The sequence below is a fragment of the Thunnus thynnus genome, chromosome 16, assembly GCF_963924715.1.
Source record: "Thunnus thynnus chromosome 16, fThuThy2.1, whole genome shotgun sequence".
Taxonomy (NCBI): Eukaryota; Metazoa; Chordata; class Actinopteri; order Scombriformes; family Scombridae; genus Thunnus; species Thunnus thynnus.
Window position 1 is genome coordinate 17,498,971 of NC_089532.1, and position 24,065 is coordinate 17,523,035.

The window sequence follows — 24,065 nt, forward strand, 5'->3', positions numbered from 1 at the left end:
ACACTGAGTCTGTCTGGTGCAGAATGTCACAGAGGTTTGTCAATCAAGTCTGTGAACAGATGTCCCCGTCAATGCAGGAAGAGACTCATCAGCAGCCAGAAATACACTCTAAGATGCTAGAGATCCCTGTCAATACTTGTAGTGTATTGTAAAGTTTACATTACAATGAAAAACTGCTTAATTGTGCAAATAAATTAGTTTAAGTCATAAAAGAAGTAGAGCATGATTAGTCATAATTTCTCATGACGCAAAGGGCAAAACTCAGGACCTTTCCAAGTCTCTTACACATGAAACAAAGCACAGACTACCGCTTATCCTACATGAGAAAAGAGTTATGGTGACGCTGTGGGGTGGTCATTTGAAATGCCCTTGAGGAGGAGGTCAGCAGATTAGTGTTGCGATGGCCTCTGACCTCAGATCACTCAGGCTCCTTGACTACTGAGGAATGAGAGGTCAGCAGTCCTGTGGAGTTCTGACTCACGAGTTCTCTGCAGGGATTCATTTCCTCAAAAGGTCTGAAATGTAACATTTGTAGTGACGAGACTTGACCTGACGAGCACTATAGCGCGGGTTGAAGAAATTGAAGAAAAAAGGCTTTACTTAAGTATTTCACTGATCATTAGTGTTCATTTAAGTTGATTATTCTGGAATATTTATTATCACTTTCTCCTTAGAAATTGCCAATTATCAATTGCTTTAAAAAGTCTGTTTTATTATATTCCCAGCAGATGATTGTCTTGAGGCACAAAACTTCAAAAGGGCACTTAAGTAGCCAAACCTTTACATTACCAAATATTGCTTGCCATTTGTCCCACCAGGAATTTAAGCTCATTCTACTATAGCACTATTGAAAAGTTGCTCTAAGTGGCCATAGCGGCTAAAAGAATGGAAGGTAATATTGTGAAAAAGGTGACATTAAAGACATACCGGTTTAGGCTGAGGGAGGAAGTTGTTGACCCTGGAGATGCTCCACATGCCCTCGAGGTACTGCTGTGCCTGGATGGTGACGGAACTCGGGGATCCAGTGAGCTGCCCTCCTGCCACCGTAACCTGGATACTGGTCTTAGGGCCTGAAGAGACTGAGGGGTTCTGCGACCAGCCTGGCACCATGTGACGCTCCCCCAAGGGCAGGACAGAGTGGGTGACGGGTTGGCCTTTGGACAGTTGTTTAGCATTGGTGCTGGAGGACGACACAGTGAATCTGGAGGGTTGTGGTAAAAATGATGTGGTAGGCAGGGCAGCCATGTCTGAGCTGAATGCCAGGATGGGAGCGTGGAGCGTCTGCAGGGCCTCCTGCCTCAGTTGGCAGAGAGGTGTGAAGCACACCTGGCAACAGCTGACACCAGCTTCATTGTTCCCAGGTACTTGGAGCTGCTCAAACAGAAAAGTTGCATATCCAGGGTCCTGCAGAGTAAACACACACAAGAAATGTGCTTTAACACTATGCATAATACACCCACACACAAACTCTGTGCATATAACACTGTTGATGTAAAGCATATCTCATTATCTGTCCTTTTGAAAAAAAATCCTGCACGTTATTCACATTTTCCAGGCGTGTCAGTGGTCTGCTACCAGGGTGGTTCCTGACTGCCCTCTGGGACCCTCACTCCCTGCCTTAACCACTTCCTCTTTTTCTGGGTGGCTGTTTATTTAGACTGAGCTGCTTTTGCTTGCATGCAACTTAAGACTGCTGATCAGGTTCAGTGAGCATGTGCTTATTTCACTTCTGTTGGGGAGACCAAACAAGCCAAACATCAGGAGACAACTCTGAAATAAGGCTCGGAAGGATTAGTAGAAGATCCCACAGAGGCATGCCTTGCGAGAAAAAAAAAAACAAATGAAATGTGTTTTTTATTTATTTTGTGAAGCTTTAGAAATAAGAGGGCTGAGCAGATTTCAGCTTATTACAGCTTTTAGAGACGGTGTCCAGTGGAGTTTTGTCCCTTCTCTTTGCATCATTCCCTAGGGTGTCTCTCTCTGCTTGGGAGGAATGACAAAAGAAAACAACAGCTGAGTGGACTCTAGTGCCCAAAGCTATACAATTTACATATGATAAGTGTCCCAGCATGAAAACATGTGATAAGCCACCAAATGTAAAAATAATTACCTCCTCCAGGAAGCTGGAGGCACACAGAGCTATCAGCGAACTATTCAAATCCTAAGTGAGGGTGGAACATAACTTTCTCTGTGTTTTAGGGAAGCAAACACTCACACAAATACTTACACACAAACACACAGACAGTCTCTTAAGAGGCATAAAGGGCCACCGGTCTCCTGCCCAGTGGAGTCATGGCCTAAGACAGGAACCCACAGCCCATACATAAATGTTTATGAGGCCTTTGCTCCGTGGAACCTCGGAGGTGATCAAGAGGAGTGAAGCAGAGGGGAAACAACAATCCACTGCCCTAATGCAGTGCCACTTAATACAGCTAACCCAATAGACACAGAGGCTATAGAGGCAGGCCGAGGGACTCTAAATCTCCTCCGCATGAAAGCAGCTCAATACAAAGACTTTTAGATGACCTTTCTCTGCAAACACCAACTGTATTAATAGTGCGATCACACAACCTTTCTACAACATTACAGTATCTACTGAATTATACTCCATTTACAGATAAGCAGAATCTCCATACTATGACGTTATTTATTGGACAACCATGCACAAGACTGTGATTGGACTGGGCTACTTTCTGGCATGATGTTAACTGAGAATCTCTCGTTAATGATTTACTATATTGGCTATTTATTTTACACTTGAGCAGGCAGGGACAGAACCTAAGCACAAATACAGTGAGGATGTAGAAAACCCTGTTAATCTCACCTCGAATATAAGACTTTGATGTGTTGACGACCAGCAGTTAATGGTAGATCAAGTGCAGTATGGTATCAAGTGCATATTGATGCCAGAATATATCCCAAAGAGGAATGGATTTGAATGTAAGAAGCTTACAATAGAAATATGATAGGGCTATGATAGAGCTTTAAAAAAATGATGCCTAATGCTGCATGATCCTGACACGTGAACATTTTCTACTTGGCAGAATATTTATGCACAGGACAGGACAGTTCCACTGAAATAAGATGAAACAGTCTAGGACAAATTAGAGTGAAATGCAAGAAAGAGCTAAAAAGAAAAAACACTACTAGCTGCTATGTTCACAGTCTAGCCTGGCTTCGTGTACATGCTTCCTAGACAGGAAATTGAAGCTAAGTCATAACCAGTCAACTCCGCCTTTCCATCACCCCTCACCCTTTACCCTCCAACCACCCCTTACCCACCTCAGGGCACCAGTAGATGGAAGAAATCAATTCCCCTATCTCTCTCCATGCATTGTTAGGTGTTGATTTAGGGGAGCTAATAAAAAGACACACAAAGCTGAGCCCATCTGCTATTCAGTTTCTTCCTGGAGGTTAGAGAGCGGGCTTCTCCGGTAAAGTTGTCTGCAAGCTTTATGCCCAGTGGAGTGAATAAAGGGTCAGGGCCACAAGGCTTATGAGGATGATGACACTGATGATGAGAAGGATGATGATGATGTTGGGGGTGTGGAGGAGAATGATGAGGGTATGATGAAATTGAAGGCCACACAATCCATCTGTATACAACTCATAGGAGGTGGAGAAGAGGATAGCAAGGAAAGGACATCAAGATCAGGAGATATTTCTCGCAATCTTTCTGGGGAGGCAGGTTTGAACGTAAACATATAGAAGTTTAACTCTTTCAGCAAACTGAAAAGTCGCCCTTACAAGCTTAAACAGTCTTATTTGTTTTAGGTATCACACTCAAGCTAAGTGTTTGAGAGGCATAAAGTGGAAAACATGAAACATATGATGCTTGAGTGCACTCCGCCCTGAAGCCATATTGTTTCTTTTATTATCCATATGATCTGTTACTGACAGGTGCAAGTGGGTGTGAAGAGTAGCGCTGCTTCAGAGAAGTATGTAACGCACAGCATCAACACAATCCAAATGTTCAAAGCATTCCCGTCAGCAGAGAGGCGTGGAGCTACTTCAGGGCTCTGACTCCTCAGCCATTGTTCTGTACAAGTGGGAGATGGTTTTGGTTTTCAAGCCAAGCTCTATCCATGGAGAGAATCGAACTGCACGAGTGAGGATAAGAGAACAGAGAGAGACAGAGAGGTGGGAGGAGGTAGGCCGGGGTTGTGGCCCTTGCCTCGAGGCTTGTGGGTGGTTGTGTTGGTTTACTGCCTGTCAGCACTGATCTTTATTAAACTCTGGGGACAAATGTAGTCAGATGCTATGGCCTTATTATGGAAAGGAGGTGTGCTGAGCACACTGGGGAGAGAAAGCCCTGCCTGTGGAATGAGCCCTTCACAACCCTTAGAGACCTAAGTTTGTCTCTGTCCCTCAGACTAACTGTGATGAAAACCAGGGCAGCAGCAGCAGCAGGAGGGAGAGTTGCCCGACTAACTGACTGTCTCTCTGGGTTGATGGAGAGTGTCATCACAGACAGCCCCATGCCCACAGGCTGATAGAAACAAGCTCAGCCGTAACTACTTATGGATGAGGGGACAGGGAGAAAGATGTGCATGATTTCTTTCTCTTGCCTCCTTAGGGTGCAACCAGAACCGGGCAAAGTCACACATAAGATTTTTCTCAAATCACACCTCATTTACCCTGTCTCGTCAGTACACCTTCTCTCTAACCAGACAGAGTGAACCTGCCATCTGACTGTTTCCGCTTTCAGTGTCTAATATACCTCTGATGTGGAGAGCCCGGCCAGATGTAGCAAGCTGACTTAAATCAAGGGAAGGTCATAGTGATTTGAAATGCATGAGGCCCCGCACTAGCCGAAAGACTTTTAGGCACGCTCCATTGAAAGTAAAACACTCTGGGAAACCGTATTTTCTATTCCAGTTGAGCCTAACAGATATTTCCCCAGCATAAAAGCTCCCCATGACCCACTGCAGCAGTGGCAGAAAGGAAAATGAAGCAAAATTGTGTTCAAGTGCATCCATGATGAGAAAAAATAAAGTGAAAAGTTCTGACATACTGCAATCTGCAAACTGTGAGCTATCTGAACTGTTTTTGAGCTCTCTGTGGCATCCTGTCATGTGTGATTTACTTTCTCATTTCTAACATTAGTCAAAGTGCAATTTGCACAAAATAAGTCCAGAAGTGGCATTATGGAAATAACACATTTGCTATTCCTCGATCCTTTGTGTGTTCATTGTAAGCGTTCAGTAACGGAAACACAAGCCAGTTTCGCTAGTGCAAGTTGACTTTAAGATTAAGTTGCTCAGTCTTCCTTCCTTTCCTTCCCCTTCCAGGTTTCTCTTGTATTATTCTACTAGCATGGAAACATTCTCCAAAATGAGTCAGTACAACACCATGCTGCTTTATATCTGTCCTCACTAAACTTTGTTCTCACCAGCACCAGTCCTGTTTACACATTACAATTCTTAAGTACTTCCTATGACTGCATTTCTTGTAAAATCAAGACCACACAGCAGCTGCAGATTCTAGTGCCCTTTCAACCCCCTGGCTTTCCCTTTCTCTGCTTCCCAGTAAGGATGCGACTGAGCCACTATGTTTACTTGGCTTGAGACAGTGTTGACCCTAACCACACACCATCTCCCTAAATCTCAAAGGGATTGGCCCCCAATAAACCGCAGGAGCCCAGTCCAGATCCTGGGGTGAGTACGAGAGTTTCCAGCATGCCTGCTTTCCCACAGGTAGCCCGGCTCATTCTGACAGCCAAGTTGGAGAAAAACGAGCACAGCTGCTGGCCTTGCCCCGGGTGAGCGCAGGGCATTAAGGCAGATTACATTCCCAGGATAAAAGCAACACATCCAGTGGTGTAATCCCTCTCTGCCCCCTGCTCCTTTTCAACTGTCCCCACCACCTCCACCTCTCTGACCTGCTCTCCAAGACAGCCGACTCAACTCAGATCCCCTCAAGGAGAAGAAAGCTGGAAAGCCTGTGCACCCTGACTCTGATTAGATATCAGGTAAAGCTTTTACTGCCGCAGGAGACCTGGGATACAGACCATTAAATTTAACCACTGCCTGCTCGGAGGCAAGAGAAGACAATGACTCAGGATGTCACACTAGCATGCTATTTAACTCTGTGGGAACGTCTTTGGTAGAACACAAAATGGGACGGCTCACCAAATCACATCAAACAGATGTTTGCTCCTGTCTGCTGACTTGACAGATTAAACAAACCTGTAATAAGACTTTCCCAAAACAAAGCAACAGTATCTGCAGCAACACAAGTGCACTGTCATTACCTAGATGATAACACTGCCTCAGACAAAAAGCATGCGCCGCTAAAGCCATGAATTCATTCACCCTCCATGGCGGTGTGAAAAACCCTGGTTGCTTAATTTTTCTGTCACTCTGGGGGGTTTTTATTGGAGCACAATGAGATTCCATCAAATAAAGATGAACTAGCTCCAGCGTTTCTAACGTGAAATTCGGCTTTTGTTTAAGTAGACTCTTATCCCATTATCTGACTTTAAGCTTTTGTGAGGGATACGGTTGCAAAATGGATTCAGCTCTTGCTTTTCAGTAGCTGCTTTCTCACTGCTCCTGTTTCTGACTCTCCTGTAATTGCTTGATGGTAAATCACAAGAAAATCTCAGGGTAAATATGGGCGAAACAAACACAAAACAAATACTAATAAAGATATACTGAACATTCAGTTTTACTTATGTACAAAAACCTGATAATTTTCAACTCTGACTTGGCAAAAATTGAGTCTAACATGACTTTCCTCTCAGAGAGATAAGCCAGTATTGTATAATTCCACAATATCCTGAAGACAAACTGCTTACTTACAATGTCAGAACAAACTTCCATGTATTTTAGATCAAACAAACAAACAACAACAAATGATTACCTTGTTTGGAGAAGCGCACAAGAGTTTTGCATCAGTATTCCCTTAAATGAACAGCCAAATCTCTGAGCATCAAGCATCTGTTCACAACAAGCTTACAGAGGCAGATGTCAGATGTCTGCCCTGTGTGATTTAGCCCTTTCCTCCCTTTAACTGTCAGTGAACTGCTGACAGAAAATGCAAATAGGCTTTACCCCTTAGTGACACTTTCAACACATGATACCACCACCTGTCCTGAGTATCACAGTGACATATCCGCTGGTGAATGATTACAGGGTCGAGCAGGATCTGCCATTGGAAGTAAGATTTACTACAAAATACAGTTGTTACCTTTTTTCACATCACATTGGATCTTCCAATGTGATGTAAATAGCTTTTGTGGCTTACTTGCACTGTGATACAGCTCATTGCAGACTGCAGCCTACAGCTTCTCATGTCATCCATAAAAACAGATGTCACTGTCCATCAAAAATAAAAAGGCCATAGATCCTGCTGACCCTCAGGTTAAACATAGATAGAGTCAGATGTAATCACTCATGAGTCTTTGGCAAACCACCCTGCAACCATTAATGACCTCGTATAATGATGTGTCACCACTCCATATGGTCCACCCATTTATCAGGGTGCGAGTGCTTATAGCACCCCTTACTGACTCACATATGTTTGTGTAAAAGTGTAATTACATGAAAAGGCTCACTTTACGAGGCTTTACATAAGAGGGAGAAATGGGTGAAATACATGCATGTGTGTGCGCACGCGCATGTGTGTATGTAAGTGTTTGTATGTGTGTGTGTGTGTGTGTGTGTGTATGTTGCCCCTTGTGTGGCTGTCTCTTTCCACCACACCCATCCATCACTCCAGCCTTTCGCCACTTGGCCAGTTAATTACCTTTTCCTGTTCACTCACGCACAAGAAAACAAGCCCCTTTCAGACTGTTTGGACAGACTTCATTCCTCTCCCACTCCCCCAACTCCCCCTTTTTCCAACATCTCTCATTCTCTCTCTGTCTCCTCTGTGGACCCAAGGCAGCCTGTCTCAGATCCATCAAGCTTTCAACGGCTTTGGCCAGAGTAAGAGTGCTGGGGGGTCGAGGCTGGACTCACCACCGGGAGAGTCGGGCACTTAAGACATCTTCATTACAGATCTGCAGGTGGATGATCACTTCAACTCAGTGAGAAGCTGATTTCAGAGATGAAGCAATGCTCTGGTTTGCACAGAGAGAACAACATGAACCTCTCCAAAGTTTTCTCATTAGTGAAAAAAAAGTAACGCTCGGCTGCATCACTAGATAAACCAGACGAATGAAACTACTTTTTCTCCTCTTCAAATATTTTCCACTTCCCTGCCCTTAGCTGCTGCAGAACAAGTCAAGCAGCAGAAGGGCAGCTTGCTGTGTCGTCCTCGCCAGGGACACACTTCTGGATTGTGTTTATGTATACTTTCACCAGCAATTGTTCACTTCTAATTAGAATGGCTGATTTTTTTGGCTCCGAGACACTCTCAAGGTAGTTTGTCTTTTTCCCAACCACACTCTTCTGTGGAAACAAACCAAAATGAGAAAATAATGAAAAATTCAACAGTCAAGCTGGAGAGGCAGGAGCCAGGTGTTGCTGTAAACTGCAGGTGAAAGCAAGGACAGAAGGGAGGAAGGGGAGGTGGGGAGAGGGGGGAGGGAGGCTGAAGAGAGGGGAAGAGGGTTAAAAATCTGGGTGCACAGATGTTTTGTCATCTCCTTAACTGAAGCTGCTATTTTGCAAAAGTCTGCACAATAGCAGAAATCTGAGATGAGCATTTTACAAATATAACCACTGGCAGTTGAAAGCTACTGTCCTCATTAATGTGCAGTGTGAAATTGAAGCAGTATTCAGTATTCCTAACCATCCACTGGAGCTTGTTGAGAGATCTATTTTTGTCCAAGAGCCCACTCTAAAAACACTCACCGCAAAGCATAGGATCCTGATACAATGGTTTCTTCCAACAGCCCAAACCAGTACTTCACTTGCATTTCAAACCCCCCATCCAGTCTCTATGCAGTGATGACAGCCACCTGCTTCTCCTCTGTCTGAACTGCCACACCGACAGAGCTGAGTTAACTGTGTTTTGTTCTATGGGAGGATTTTTCGTTTTGACTGGGAGACAGAGCACCCCCAGTTCCCTGCAGTTTATTTAGAGAGAAAACAAACTGCTGCTAAAGCTTATGGCAACTAATCTCCATCACAGGACTCCCTCAGCCACAAGGAGAGTAACGTGTGACAGAGGTGAACATCCAAAGATGCAGATTGTGTGCGTGAATGGTTAATTATCAAAGAAAAATGCAAAGGGAGTTACTCATGCTCAAACAGAAGTAATTGCATACGGCATCTTCATCAACATCCTCCAGATCCTATAATGGAAAAAATCTCAGTCTACACATGAACAACATGATTAGAATTAATCATTTTTAGATCAACATGTAAATAGCTGCACAGCTACAGTGCATATAAATTAAACATATGGATCTACAAGGTGCATATTTGCCTCACTTTATACAGTTATTGCAATATTTCATCCCAGACACCTTGTGTAAAAATGCATAGCTCTACATAGTCATGAAAATAAAGCTGTATGAAAGTGATGACAAGGTGAAATGTTGAGTATCCTACAATAATTATTCTCTTCACTTTCCCCTCAGAATGGACGGTACAGTAATTATGCTGGCAAGCTGCCACATGGATAAATATTCAAGTTTTCTGTTGCTGCTGGAGTTTCAGTCTCCCTCCCACTCGCTCTCTCCACATGGAGTGACTCTATAGATTGAGTCTGTGAGGAGAAGGTGCATAATGAGTCTCAGTAAGTGGTTATTGTTCGAGCACAGCGCTTTTTTTATTCAGCAAATATCTCAATTTTCATTTATCGGCCTGTGTGCCAGTGTGGGTATGTGAGCAACAGGCTAACCCATTAGCATCACAAAGCTGTACTGACTATAGAACAAGCTAAAGGTTAATCCCCCCCCCCTATTTTGGCACCTTAACTTCTGTTCATACAGAAGAGCACAAATCATCCTCAGCCAAGGTGAGCTGTGCTGAGCGTCCCTGTCCCATCCACTCCCAGTCTGCAGTGCATTATCTCAGAGAGTGACACGCTTTGTGTCTCACAAAGCCACTGCGTGTCGGCAGAACAATGGAACAGCAGAGTTGCGAGCGGTGGAATCAGCCTGGTGCAACAGCCTACTGTAGGTACGGCAGAGAGAATGGGGAATACTAATTTATCATGAAAGATGTCATTACCATGCCAATGACTTCTCAGAGAACACAATTATCACTAATAATAGAAATTTAAACATCAGCCAAGGGCTTTCAGCAAGGAAGGGTTGTATTAATGGAAAACTGTTGTCTGTTTATGAGAGCTAGACACTAACGGCTGACGAGAGTACTGATAGAAAAAAAAAACACATTGAGATAAGCGCTAACCAGTATCTGTTTTTTTTTTTCTTGCTAATTGAGATGTCTAGACACATTCAATTGAATCTCAGCGAGATAAGGAAGTAAGCTGAACTATCTCAGTGGAGAATGGCGCACACTAATCCACTTACTGAGTCTGAAGGATTTTCATTCAGCATCCTAGAAAATGCATGGCTTATCAAAATTTTTTCATATGCACATTTTGCCACTTTGTCTTGTAGGAACAATAGCATCCTACAAATGGCCTTGTGGCCCACAACACGAAGCTACTCCAACCATTTCACTTAATATTCAAATGAGGTGGTGAGGATTGGTTGGGCAGAAAGCCATATATATACTTTTTGGGGGGAATAATAATCTCTTTTCACCCTAATAGTTCATTAAATAATGCAAAAAAGTATAAATTTATAGACTATATATAGATATAGAACATTATATTCTGCTATATCTCATAATTTTTTCAGTTGCAAAAAAGTTAAATGAAAAACATCTCTGTTATACCTCTGTGCAAACTGATTACAGAAGTAATACTCAAACACCTTCCAACTCACACAGGAGAAAGCATACAAATTTGTGGCTTTGTAAGTTATCCACTCGTCTGAATGAGACTTTTTCTCTGTACAGCCAATCACAAAACCGGAAACAAGTTACACAACTGTCTCTATTCTCATGTCAGGGACGCCAGCATGGGCGGACAAGGACATTGCTGCTGTCACTTCACATTGTGAAATGAACAGATAACCTTGGAGTTGTTGGCAGCTTTGTTGAATTCTGAGTTTCTTGAATTCTGCTTTTCAAATTCCTCTTATGGGGGGGGGGGGCTTTCTGCCTGCTCATATGAAATGTCACAACACAGCAGAGCTTGGTGAGAGCTGAGAAATTCAGCTTGATGGAGAAACACACAATCCTGAGAGAAACAGCGAGAAGCTGCGCTGAATTGTGTGTGTGTGAGGACAGAACATGTCAAACAAAGTGAACACAGAAGGCTTGAGTTTGCAATGAGATTTATACTTTTGGCTCAGGGGTACGATTGCATTCGTCTGAGTCTGTCCGTCCATATAACCTCTGAGTGATGTGCTTTAACTGCACTTAAGAGCATGAGAAACACACAGTTAGGAGCACTTAAACAGCAATAGTCACTCAAGGAAGAGTTCTACAGTCTACAGCAGCTCATTTTCAGAGAGATGCAGACTAATGGGTATTTTATATATTTATGAGTGAAGGAGAATGGAAAGTAGCCAGATGTGTCATTAAGTTGGAAGTGTAAATTCTTATGCATGGCTCTAATCTAATGTGTTGTTCATTTCATGTCACTGAAACAAGATAAATGGCTTCAGAGTTATTACACACACAGTTCTATGTAAAGTAGGTCTGGGGATGCAGAAGCATGCCCCATCCGTGCTTGGGGTTTGATTGTGGGACTGAAGGGTCAAAGGGTAACTAATTGTGCGACTCGTGGAGGTCAGCATCGGTGTGGCCTTCTGCCAGAGCGCTGGAACACCACCTGAAGGTCTGTCAAGAGAGACAAATGAACTCCGACCTCCCTGCTGATGACAGCGACCCCAGTCAGCAAGCACACGCCATATCTTAATCAGGGTCACAGAGAAAGGCGCAGACCGCCGCTGCCCGGTCCAGACGCTACGTGCTAAAGGAGCTATGGCTGATGTTTACCTGTCCGGTCTCATGTTCAGTTGGTCATCAAAAATCAGAAATAACATTCATTCTCCATGATCTTGTAGCAGTTTGTGACTTCTTGAGTAACATGAACTAAAGCTGTGGTCACTCAGGCCTTAATGTGCACACAAAATGCTGGGAAAACAAAAACAGAGATGCTTGCTTAGTGCAATCTGCTCAATCTAACAAAAGCATTCTTGTGCAAGCAGCTCTTTCTTTTTTAGAGACCCCATAAAGAGCTAAACTTAGCTCAGCCTTCATACTCTCGGAATTCCACATGAGCAACTCTCAGTTTTACAGAGTGACTCCCTAAACAGAGCAGAACAGGAGATGGTTATCATTTTTCACCAGTCAATAATTAGCTGACTCCCTAATCAGCTGTTTGTGCGGCGTGCCTGTCCGTGCCTTCTCATTTAGCCATATCGCAGCAGACGCCGGGGCTTTTACCTGCCATGCCATCAGCAGTAATCCACCGCCTCAACCACATTGATAGCTGACTCTACTGTCTGGAATGTACTCGCAGTTGAGCCTCGTAAAAGACCCTTCACCAGGTCTACTGTGTGTGTGTGTGTGTGTGTGTGTGTGTGTGTGCCATCCTGTTGTAGAGAGCTAACAAGTATATGTGATGGATGGACAAAATCACATGACAACTACGCTGACGGAAAAGGTATTGTGATTGGAGGTCTAGGGATCATCCAAAGAAAAGGAGTGTCTCACTTTCAAGATTAACAAAATATCAAAAAGGATTTCCTTTCCTAAACAGAGACTACAATAAAGCGAGGTTGCCAGCCAAAGGGACACGGCCAGAGGGGACGTCTCCCTCACTCCTACGCTTACAACTGCTGCGCTGTTTTGGAGACAAAAATGACCCAGAACCTGTGTCAACAGCTGGGAAAAGCATCCCTCGCTGTGCTTTGTGAAAGTGATAAAAATAACACCATGAAGTATCCCGCTGTGGGTTACGCCCTGAACGGGTCTGTTTTTCCTGGCCAGAAGGGTCACTGTCAGGCAGAGCTGGACCTCCAGCCAACACACATCAAGGCAGCACTTTCCTAGCCTCCATTTTCGCCCCTGTCTTTTCCTGTTTTGACAGGAAACAGGAGATGATAACATAGTCGCACAAACAAGCACAGATTGCCTCCGACCTGCTGCCGAGCTGTCCTCATGTGGCAGTGGATGTCTGTTTTCTTTAGAGGGCCTCGTGTCCAAACACAGAAAAAATAACACGCGCCAGTGTGCAAATCGAACTCGCTGCGAAGAACAAACACGGACACCAGGCCACTGTGACGCACAGGCACGCACATAGACACACCTGACACGCGCATTGCACCTGTCTTCGTGCCAAGCTTCAATAACCTTTCCACAGCCTGGCACAGTCTTCTGTGTGTCGAGCACTTCCTCGCTGGCTCCCAGCAGCGTGCCAGCACAGCGTTACACAAAGGAATCCAATAAAACAGACCACCAAAGTCATGGACACAAGTCTGAAAGAGGATAGATGAAAGCTGTGGTGGTCGCCACGGGGAACCAAACATACACTGTGGAGGTGAGCGGAGGAGCAATGTCAATATCTAACAGAGAGAGGAAGGGTGGGGTGGGGGGAGTAGCACTAGCATCGTGGGGATTGCTTTGAAGGCCAAGGGAGGTGTGGATGGGTACTGTCTCTTGTCCGAGGCTTTTTTTGGAATGTGGGCCTTTTATGTTGTCAGGAAGCACACTGCAGTGAGACACAACAAGTGGAGTGACGGGGCCATTAGAGTGGCTTTGTTGATGGTGAGAGAATCTCAAAGGAACGGGACACTTTGATTGCCCTCTCTGATCCCCCACTAGCCTTTGTTTATGAGCTAATTAAGCATTGTTCAGTTGCTGCAGTAGTCTCAAGCCCTCCATCCCCATAGCACCACCATGACTTCCAATGGCTACTGTAGGACTTTTACAGCACCCTCCTATAACTTAACAACTAGCAGGAATCACTTTCTGAACTGCTTTTCAGTTTGGGAACCGAGCTCTGACAAAAACTGACTATGTAAGTGTATGTTGTATGCATACATGTTCGCGAGTGTGTTTGTAAAAGGCAGAGAGAAGCGCTTAAAAGAGAAGGAAACACAGATGAGGTACAGTCTGGCAGGTCAAATACAGTTCAAACACGGTCTCCAGTGACCGCTTCTGTAGGAGTTCAAGTGTGCCCTGGTTTCACCCCTCCATTGGACTCTGCAGCCAAAACAGCCTCTCACTCACAAAGAGATGAAAAGATAAATGCCCAGCATGGGACGTGGGGAGGCCGCGGGGTCAGTGGATGGACAGAATAGGGAGGAGGGGGCAACATCTTGCTAGATGTGGTAATGACCGGGTGAATGCAGTGAATGCATGTTAGTGAGGGAATCTTAGTGAGGGAATGCTTGCAAAGCGGAAAGGCCATTTTTACATAAATGTAGTGCATGTGTACACAAATGCATTTACCTGTGTTTGAGGTCAGATGCACAAGTAGTGCATGAAAAAGAAAAAAAGAGAGAATCCCAGTTTATGTATTTATAACAGAGAAAAAATGTAGTTTGCTCGATACATGAAAAGCTCAGCATTGCTACATTATGACCTCTCCTGGAAACCATTGCTTTAAAGTCAAACTAAAGCTGACAACCTGTAAAACGCTGTGTGTAAACAAAACCACACATTCAAGTTTGACCATATAATAGTTTTACGACCCGCTGGCTGTCTGGACTTGCAGTGGACATTATGGAATGACCTTAGTTTTGTAACTTTTGACTCTCAATAGTTGCTGAGTTGCTGCTCTTGGAGGGCAGAGAGGGGGGGAAGGTGAGCTGGACACAGCAGTAGCATCCACTTCTACTCCAAACAGTCAAGCTATGCAGGAATTCAACAAGGCCACATGCACAGGTGTGCTCCCCGAGAGCTTCCCTCCTCTTCACTGGGCATCTGAGGAAACAAAGCATTTCCGTGTTGCACAGACACGTTCAAAGGCATTCCAACCATGTTTTTGTTTGATGTATAAATGTAGTGCAGTAAACAACAGCTACAGTATCTACCGAGTTGATTTAAATGTTTCTGAGAGACGCAGTGGGGGTGAACCGGTGCCAAATAGCCCATGGCAGAAAAGGAGCAGTCGAGAACCTAAAACACACCGCATTAATGATGACAGTTTTAGGAAGAAAAAAAAAAAAACACCAGCATGTAAGAACAAAACTCAACTAAAATATGCTCCAAATAAAAGTCAAATGGTGAGGCAAGCAGGCCAGAGAGCAGCAATCAGGGTGATAGACTGCTGTCAACATCACATAAAACAAAAAAAGTTTGACTGAGAATGCCGGGAGACACATAAACTTGTACAAATGCACAAACATAGTACACACAAACTTGCCCACACACTCTCTCCCAGGCTTGTTCTCACACTCAGCATGGGAGTTGGGCAGCACTCAGCTGGGGGTCTGCACTGCGGGGCCCGATAGTGAGTTCCCAGAACAGGGAGGATGCTCATGCTTTTATAGGCAACGCTGAACTGATACTGAGCAGCAAACGCAGAGGATGGAGAGGCAGTCTGGGACTCATAAACAGAGAGGTTTAAGTTTAAGTGCCCGACACACATGAAGAAGATAAAACAGCCCAGAGCTCTTCAGCAGAGAGAGTGACATCATAAAATAGAGCGGCAGTAACAAGAGGGGAAGCATAAAGGACGGATCTATTAATGGGAGTCAGTTCATGAGAGAGAGGCAAGGGAAGGTTTACTCCATAAGCATCCACTGGGAGTATGTGGTAAGCTCAGGATGGCATCATTTCTCAAGACAGTAAATCTCTGAAAATCTCAATATGAACCTAATTATTTTTATCCAACTAAATACCAGTGACCTCCAAAGTACACATGTTTACTATGTGGGCAAATATGTTAGCTCCGAAGGTTACACATTCAACAGTGCAGCTTGTCAACAGTGAAGGACTGGCTTCTTTTCTTTACTTTCTTGCTGTTTGTCAAAGTTCAAGGCACAATCTAAGTGGATTTTACAAGCATGTGGTGTTGGGTGATGCTCTTTCTCTCTCATCTTTATCACTCTGGTGCTACACATCTGGATAAATCATGGGATGAGACCCCAAAAAAATGGTTAGATGCTTGCTAATACAAAGACGGGATGAAAATGTATAATTTTTTATGAAAAAAGACTCCACTCCATTTCAGCCTTTGCTGCTCTGAAAGCTACGAAAACATTTCTCCAGAAGAACAAAAGTCCCAGTAAAAATACCTCACCTGCCAATCCAAGACAAACAACACAGCTACTGTATCTTGATTGACTTTTTCTGGTGAAAATCCATTATGAAAATCCATACAGCTGAGGTTGACCTTTTCAGTGTTCCGCCTATTGAGAAATTCCACGACACCACTTTCCACAGGAATAAAAGCAACTTTGCTGCCATTTTGTAGAATGTATTGCTATGCTGTTTCCTTTAAAATGTCAGCAGGCAAATAGCTAAGTCAAGTCATTCAATAGTGAAACAAAAACGCCCACGGAATCAACCACTTTCCACTTCTTTCCCTCTGCTCCCTCTGTCAATAGAATACATGCTTTGGTGCCAATCTGAGATTTTCATTTATTTAATGATATAATGATATAAAATTAACCTAAAAACTGAGCTTAGTATAAGTTGATAATATGAGCAGTGACATGTAACAGACTTTGATTTAAGTAACCAGCAGCCACTAAAATGAGGGCGCAGAAGTGCTAAAATCAGATCTTGTATTCTCACCATTTTCACCCTAAAGCTAAGCCCACCAAGTACCAGCGTAATAGCACTGGACAGTCACCTTCTCCATCACCTTCTCCATTAACCAGACCACCACTTTGCCTGTGTGTTGGAATGAGGATAAAACACCGACTGTAATAATGCCATCATAAATTGGATAGCGGTTAAGTTCAGAAAGATGGATGACTTCTGCGGCAAAGTGGAAAGGATGGAGAGACTCTGAATGTGCTTCATCTCTTTCTTTTTCCTCTGGTACTTACACGCACATTCACACATCATCAATACACACACTCATCCTTGCACATGGAGCTGGACACTCAAGCATGAAATGAACATGAGCAGCGTGAACTTTGACTGGCATTTTCACACTGCGCCAGGATTTATGGGGCACTATATACGTATCTGAATGAGCTTCTGACAATAAAGAATTGCCCAACGCATTGCTGGGAAGCCTAGTAAGACGAGTTAGCGCAAACCATCTACCTATCACGTCACAATCCGTCTACTATTACACAAACACAAATAGAATCGCAATAAGATGCATGGACACCGTCACCCAGACACCTATACAGATATATTACACGAAAGCACACCAGCGTGCTCACACAGCAGCCGCAAGCCACAACCATGGTCTGCTACTGTTGGCTACTAAGGAGCTCCTCTGGGAACTGACGGTCAAGGTGTTGAGAAATATTAATGTGCACACAGTAGTACCAAAAAAATTGTTTTGGTTTTATGTCCAGTGTTTTTCACTCTCACAGGAGGCAGCTGTTTCCAGAAAAGCTCTTATAAAACCCATTGTATGCAACCTGACCAGTACCAAACTGCACACAGGCCAAGTTAGCAACTAGCTGGTGAACCTAGTGGAACACTTTGCAGGAAAAGCAAAATGTTAATGCTAATGTTAATCTATGTCTGCTCAATGTGTAAATATTCTGTTGTTTAACTTTATGAGGTGATATGTCAGTGTTGTGTTTACAGTTCGTTATGCTGTTCCCAGATGGCCTAAAAAACATCAATTAATGCATGTCTAAAGCTTTTCTTTTGTTTTCTAATGCTTAACAGTGAAACACAGTTCATTGCGCTGAACATGAATTCGATGGGTTCTGTGCACTATCTGGGGGTAAACATTGCCAAAGAGGCCAAACACTAGCAGCACTCTGAAACAGCAGATGAGAGGTAGCTCCATTTACATCTGCCAAAGAGGAAAACAAACAAGGCAATGTCAAGTCCAACTTAAGTACCATACTCCACTGATCCACTGTTTACTGTGAGCAAGGGAGCCACGCCCAGACTGCTGGAGTTTTCTGTCTGCATATCCATCTTGGCAAGGATACACAGCGTTGGCATTCTCTTTCAGCACATTGCTATAAGCCAGGCGATTTGTCTGCTACCACAAGGCCCGCTGTCAATTGAGTGCGTTTTATGGAGCCAGCAGGAGATTACCTCCAACTCAGTGCCCCTCAGTGTCTGTGTACTGTCTTGAAAATTTATCTCAACAACTATGTTTTTCCAATGCTCTGAATCAGACTCAATAATGGACTGCAGTCTGCCTGGATCGTGCACGTCTCACTTCACCATGACATATGGAGCTGAGTCGTAGGAGCCCTGTGACAGCATAAAGCAAACATACATACACACATACTCACACACACACACACACACACACTCACAGGCGGTTCAACCTAAATGAACAAGTCAAACTGATTAATTCCTACTATTTACACTTCTTGTTGCATTTGTGTTCTTTGCTCATTGACATTTCTGCCTTTGTGGCTCTGTTCTCATGCTCTGCAGACCTATGCTCTGCTGTAACACATCACCCTGTCAGCCTAGACTGCAGAACCATTGTTTCATTTCAGTCTGGCTCATTGTTACACATGATCCTTCACCAAACAGCAGCAAACTCATTCAGAGAAGTGCTATTATGTACAGCAATCATTCCTCAAACACACTAACAATGAGAAACAGTTAAAGAATATAGGTGCTGTCAGAATGTCAGCATTACCTGGAGCTTCGATTCAAAGAATTCTGTCAAAATGATTGTTTATAAAACAAAACCAGATTTGGGCCTCATTTGTGATTGCCTGACTGAGCCACATCTGAATTAAAACACTCAGTAAATATACACCTGTGACTGGCTACTAACAGGAATTTTACAGGTTATTGCAGTCACTCAAAATGACCACTTATACCAATTTGTGCAATGCTAGCTACCATATTGCTAACAAACTCTGTTGTTCAACAGAAGAGAACATTTTGGGAAATATGCTTATTCACTTTCTTGCCGTGAGTTGGCATACACGAGAAGATTGATACCACTCTTTCGATTATGAACCATCATTCAGGAGATGGTTAGCTTAGCTTAGCATGAAGACTGTAAACAGTGGGAGACAGCTAGCCTGGCTCTGTCCACAGGTAACAAAACATGCCTGCTATGACCTCTAGAGCTCACGCTGTAAAGCCATGTTCCTTTTTTACACATCTGTTTTTGTACAAATTAAACAAATGAGATACAATTTGCTAATTAGTGACCTTTAGAGGTGCTGGTATGGCGATTATTTAACCTGTTGACAGAGCCAGGCTAGCTGTTTCCCACTATTTAAACCCTAACCCTTACCCTAAATCTCAAAGTATTCAAATCAGTATAATGTAAGACCAGGAAAAGCAGCAAATTCTCAAATTTGAGAACCTGAAAACAGTAAATGTCAACATTTTTGCTTGAAAAATACAAATAATTTTCTTTCTTTTTTCTTTTTGTAATACCACCTCTTTGTTAAAAATACTCTTACATCAGGCCTCTTCAGGCCAAGATTTACAGAGATTTTAGAGAAGTTAAGAGACTCTACTAAGCTTCATGACCTTTGGTAGCTTATTGCTCTCTCATTAGCTCATTATAAGGTAATGGTGCAGCTGGTCTCCAAGTCACACTTTGAACGTCTTTACTGAATAGCTGTTGTTAAGGATAAAAGGGTTATTTTATTTGACTTCTGTGAAAGTGAGGGTGCTGCAACCTTTACAATAACTGAAGGCGGCAGAGTAAATTCCCGGGTCTAAGCTTCTCTAAAAAGCTCTGCTCACCTTGACAGGTAACTGAGGGAACATCTGGATGGCTCTCTGTAGACAATACAGCTGCACCAGAGAGGGCCAGATGGCCAGAAGAAGACACATACAGCTAAACTCTGTGCATATGCGTGTGTGTGTCTATGTTCACACATGAGTTCACCTATGTGCATGTGCCTGTGTGTGTGTGTGTGTGTGTGTGTGTGTATGTGTGTGTGGGCATCTGCTGGAGAGCCTCAGTCAGCTCTTGTTTCATCTTGCCCGCTGTGGATCTGCTCCTCTGAGCAGTCAGGAGCACAGTGCAGATGTAAGGAATGGCAGTTATTCCTGCTGGAGAATTCCTCAACCTCCTCTGACAGATTCTTTCGCTTTTCTCCCAATGAAAGGTGATGAGCATCAGACTCGCTGCAGAATAGCACCACGCAGACCCATCAGCCCTTGCATCTGTGCATGCTGAACCCATTTCCTGAGCTCTGCCTCGTAGCAATTTGCCCTCGCAATTGCAATAAGTAGCGGACTGAGCGGCAACAAGTAGGGTCAATTCACTTTCAGTTCACTAAATTAAAGATGTAAAATGAAACTGCAGCAGACAGTGAAGATGTGGGCTTCATTCCAGAGTTGCCTGAAGGTTAGAAAAAAGGTTTGTGGCCAGTGAAAGTCAGCTCCTTTGAAAAGCGGGACCAGCTGTGAGAATCTGGAGGCAGGAAAGTGAATGAGAAACACTGTACTCTTCCATAGCTGCTGTCAGGGCTGTTCCACTGTCTGCATATGAAAGACTGTGGTTGCACTGTGCAGCTCTCAGGTGGAGATAAAGGCTGAGAAATAAAGAAAATGAAGGATTTTTCCCCCAAGAAAATTACCCTCCTGCTTCGCTCTTACAAAAAAGTGCATTCATACAACAAAGCCTTTAATTTCATGCCACTGCACCCACTTCACTGCACAGTTTGTGGAGCTGGGTATCGTTTGAAATTTTTTTAATAATAGCAATATGTTACGTAAGTTTTGGTATACGATACCAAGCCTTTTTTACCATTACTTTTTTTCTATAAAACCCTTTTTCGTGTAACAAAAGAAGCCCAAACTCTAAAATGTTAAATGTTGTCTTAACAGAAGCATACAAGAGCTTTACCTTAATAAAAGCCTAATCAGTAAATATCAAAGATCAAATATAAGTAAACAAGCTACCAAATCTAGCTGGGCATTAGATGCCAGGTTTCAGTGCTTGAATAATTTTAAATACTTTGTGCCATGGACACATTTTGGTTAGTAGCAAAAAAAAACTATTGAGGTTCAATACCCAGCCCTAACAGGAAGTATAAAAGAAGTGAACACAAAGCATTCAAACACAAAAGAAATTTGTCACATGAAGAGGTGGCTGACAGCTGCGGAAAGAGTAAATGAATGAAGCTGTGGAGTCTTGAGTTAAAGTGGCAATGAACAGCTGCTGAGGCTCACAGATACAGTGCAGCACGGCAGCGGAGAGCCATGACTGATGTCTGTGGTCTCTGCACCACTTGACACCAGATTATTGCTCTGCAGTTTAATACAGCCACATGCCATAAAGCAGAAGTCACACTGCATGCAGGGATGAAGCGAGGGGACAGCTCAGCCCAGAGTCTCCTCTATTCTCCTGTCTTGTCTCTCATCTCCTCCCATGCTCTCTCTCTGGAGTGCATGCACTGCTGAGCAGCAACACAGGCATGCAGCACACACACACACATCACACAGAGCCTCAGAGGCTCAGGTGCTTAGAGGTGAATAGAATAATGTGGTCATGCTCTGTTTTAACTCTACGTTGGCTCAAGTTTCACAACCAAGGGGTCTTTCACACAGTCTTTCCATCCATCTCTCCATCCGTCTGCCAGTCACTCTGTCCTGTCATCTGCCCTCCTGCAGCGAACCTAGCAGCGTACACCTGTTCCAGCCTAGGTCGGCCCCCTGAAACTCTAACCCACCATAAAGACTGAGCAAACTGACAGAAAGGTGAGAGGTCAGTCAACAAAGAAGAGGTGATACATCCCCTCGACTCGCCTGAGAAACAGTAGCCAGGCTGGTAAATCTGCAGCCAGTTTACCATCACGCACTTCTTCTCTGTCTTTCTTGGACTTAGAAAATTTCTCTTGTAACACTGACTTGTAAACACACTCTTCTATGCACAGTGCTATTTTCGACAAAGCAATGTTCCTCCTGGCTCCTTGGCCATGGCAACCAAACACTCTGCCCCAATTCTGTGACGGTTAGGTGGGCATGGAGGCTGAATGCATTTGGGAAATGTGCAGAGTGCGGGCAACATACAGTTAAAACATGAGATTCAAGAAAGCAAAAACTAATTCATATACCCACACAAGCACACACAATGACAGTGTGGAAGTAACTATTTATTTCACACAAAAACCAAGACAAACAAACTCAGAGATCTTACAATGCCACTGGCTTTTTGGCTAGGAAACATTTGTTGCATGACATAGGGGATTGATTAATTTCCTTTCCTCGGTGCTTCAGGAAACAAAAACTGATTTGTAACACACAGATGGATTCACTAACAATTCTACAATTTAAGTGGACCAAAGGTCAAGTGAAGAACAAAGCAGAAACAAATCGAACATGAATCCAAATGAGTCGTTTGCAAGAATTACTGTTCCTATAATTTATGAATTCAACATGAAAAAACTGGCAAAAGGCCCCATGGTACAAATTAATTCCTGCAGTCACATTCATAGTCACACTCATACACATCCATAATAGATCCATCCATAATAGATTTGGACACATTTTGCATATATCAGCAGTGAATGGTGTTCATGATTAGCTGGCAGTTTGCTCACTCTGTATAACAAAGATGTAACTTCATTCTTGTTACCCCTTGATCTAGATATTGACTTGGTTAGCTTGTGATTCTAAATTCAGTTTCCCTGTATCCAGAGTGCGAAGGCCAAGGTGAGTCCTGGCTGCAAACTGACCTTAACCTCCAACAGCTCAACTTATTCCAAACCTTCAAGTCCTCAGAGGTTTGCAGGACATTCTCTGTTAATCAGTCAGTGTACTAGTGGAGCTCACAAGGTCCAACACTACATTTATATTCATGAGCCTCAGTATTTATGAGTGGGTGTTAGCACAAGTGTTGACTCTATCATTGACTCACAGTCTCTGCAACATACCAAACCCTGACGTATGTGCTCTAACAATCCAGTTTATACTCAGTAGCATATCACAACTGGCTTGTGTCACCACAAACCATGTACTCTGTGTTATAAAAAACAGCTCTCTGCTAACAGCTTCTGTTCCAACCTATAGTTTTAATGATGAAAATACATACATAAAAGCCTTTGCAGACAACAAACACAAGTATTCTCAGCTGTAATCTTAAAGGAATAGTCAAACATTTTGGTAAATAATCATATTTGCTTTCTAGCATAGAGTAAGATGAGAGGACTTGGAGAGAAGATGAGAATCTGTCCATGAAAGACAGCAAGCAGCCGGTTAGCTTAGCTTTGCACAAAGACTGGAGACAGGGGGAAGGTGGTGTATACCTGGTGTCTTCAGGAAGTCACTGCTCCCAACCAAGAAATAGTCAGGCACATAACCCACTGTAAAACCACAAATTGTCATTTTTGCAGTTTTTGTATGGTTTAAACTGCTGGTAGGCAGATTTTGTTACCTTCAGACAGTGCTAGGCTAGCTGTTTAACTGTCTCCGACTAAGCTAAGCTAACCAGTTGCTGCTTGTAGCCTTGCACTCAATAGATTGAGAGTGGTCTGAATTTTCTAATCAAATTCTCCACCAGCAGTAATAAGCATATTTCCCAAAATGTTGAACTATTGCTTGAAGTAATAGCTTTTGCACCTCCAACTTGTTCTTCAAGGATTCTTTGAACCTGAGCTACAATGCACCTCCTTGCATATTTCATCAACTTAATCCAGCCTTTTTGGCTCCCATTCTCCCTAAATGTCATCTCTCTCATGGTTCAGGGGATACAATTAAGGTTAGCCCTTTCAAAAAAAGATATCGAGTGACAGTGCTTCTGCCTAAACTGTGACTGAGGGGCTTTAGCTGCTCCAGACTGGCCACAGGCGAGGAATTATAGCCCTTACAGGTCACAATAACCCCAGGCTACTGGCTCTTTACAATACCTAATCGCCTTTTGTTGTCATTGACACTCTTTTTCACTTTTTCATGAGATGGTTGATGGCACAGGCACAAAAAACACTTTCCTCTCATTTCATCTCATCAGCACACACAACCAAAAGTATTAAGTATCCCTTACCGACCTACAAAAAGAGG

General features: G+C 43.4%; 1 protein-coding gene across 1 annotated transcript in view; it reads right to left on the reverse strand.

Moving 5' to 3' along the window:
- Positions 1 to 24,065, reverse strand: part of kif26ab (kinesin family member 26Ab) — a 66,844-nt gene that overhangs the window by 39,459 nt on the left and 3,320 nt on the right. The window contains exon 3 of the mRNA XM_067613632.1: positions 928 to 1,404. Within this exon, the coding sequence (XP_067469733.1) occupies positions 928 to 1,404 (477 nt within the window). The remainder of the gene's footprint in view (positions 1 to 927; positions 1,405 to 24,065) is intronic.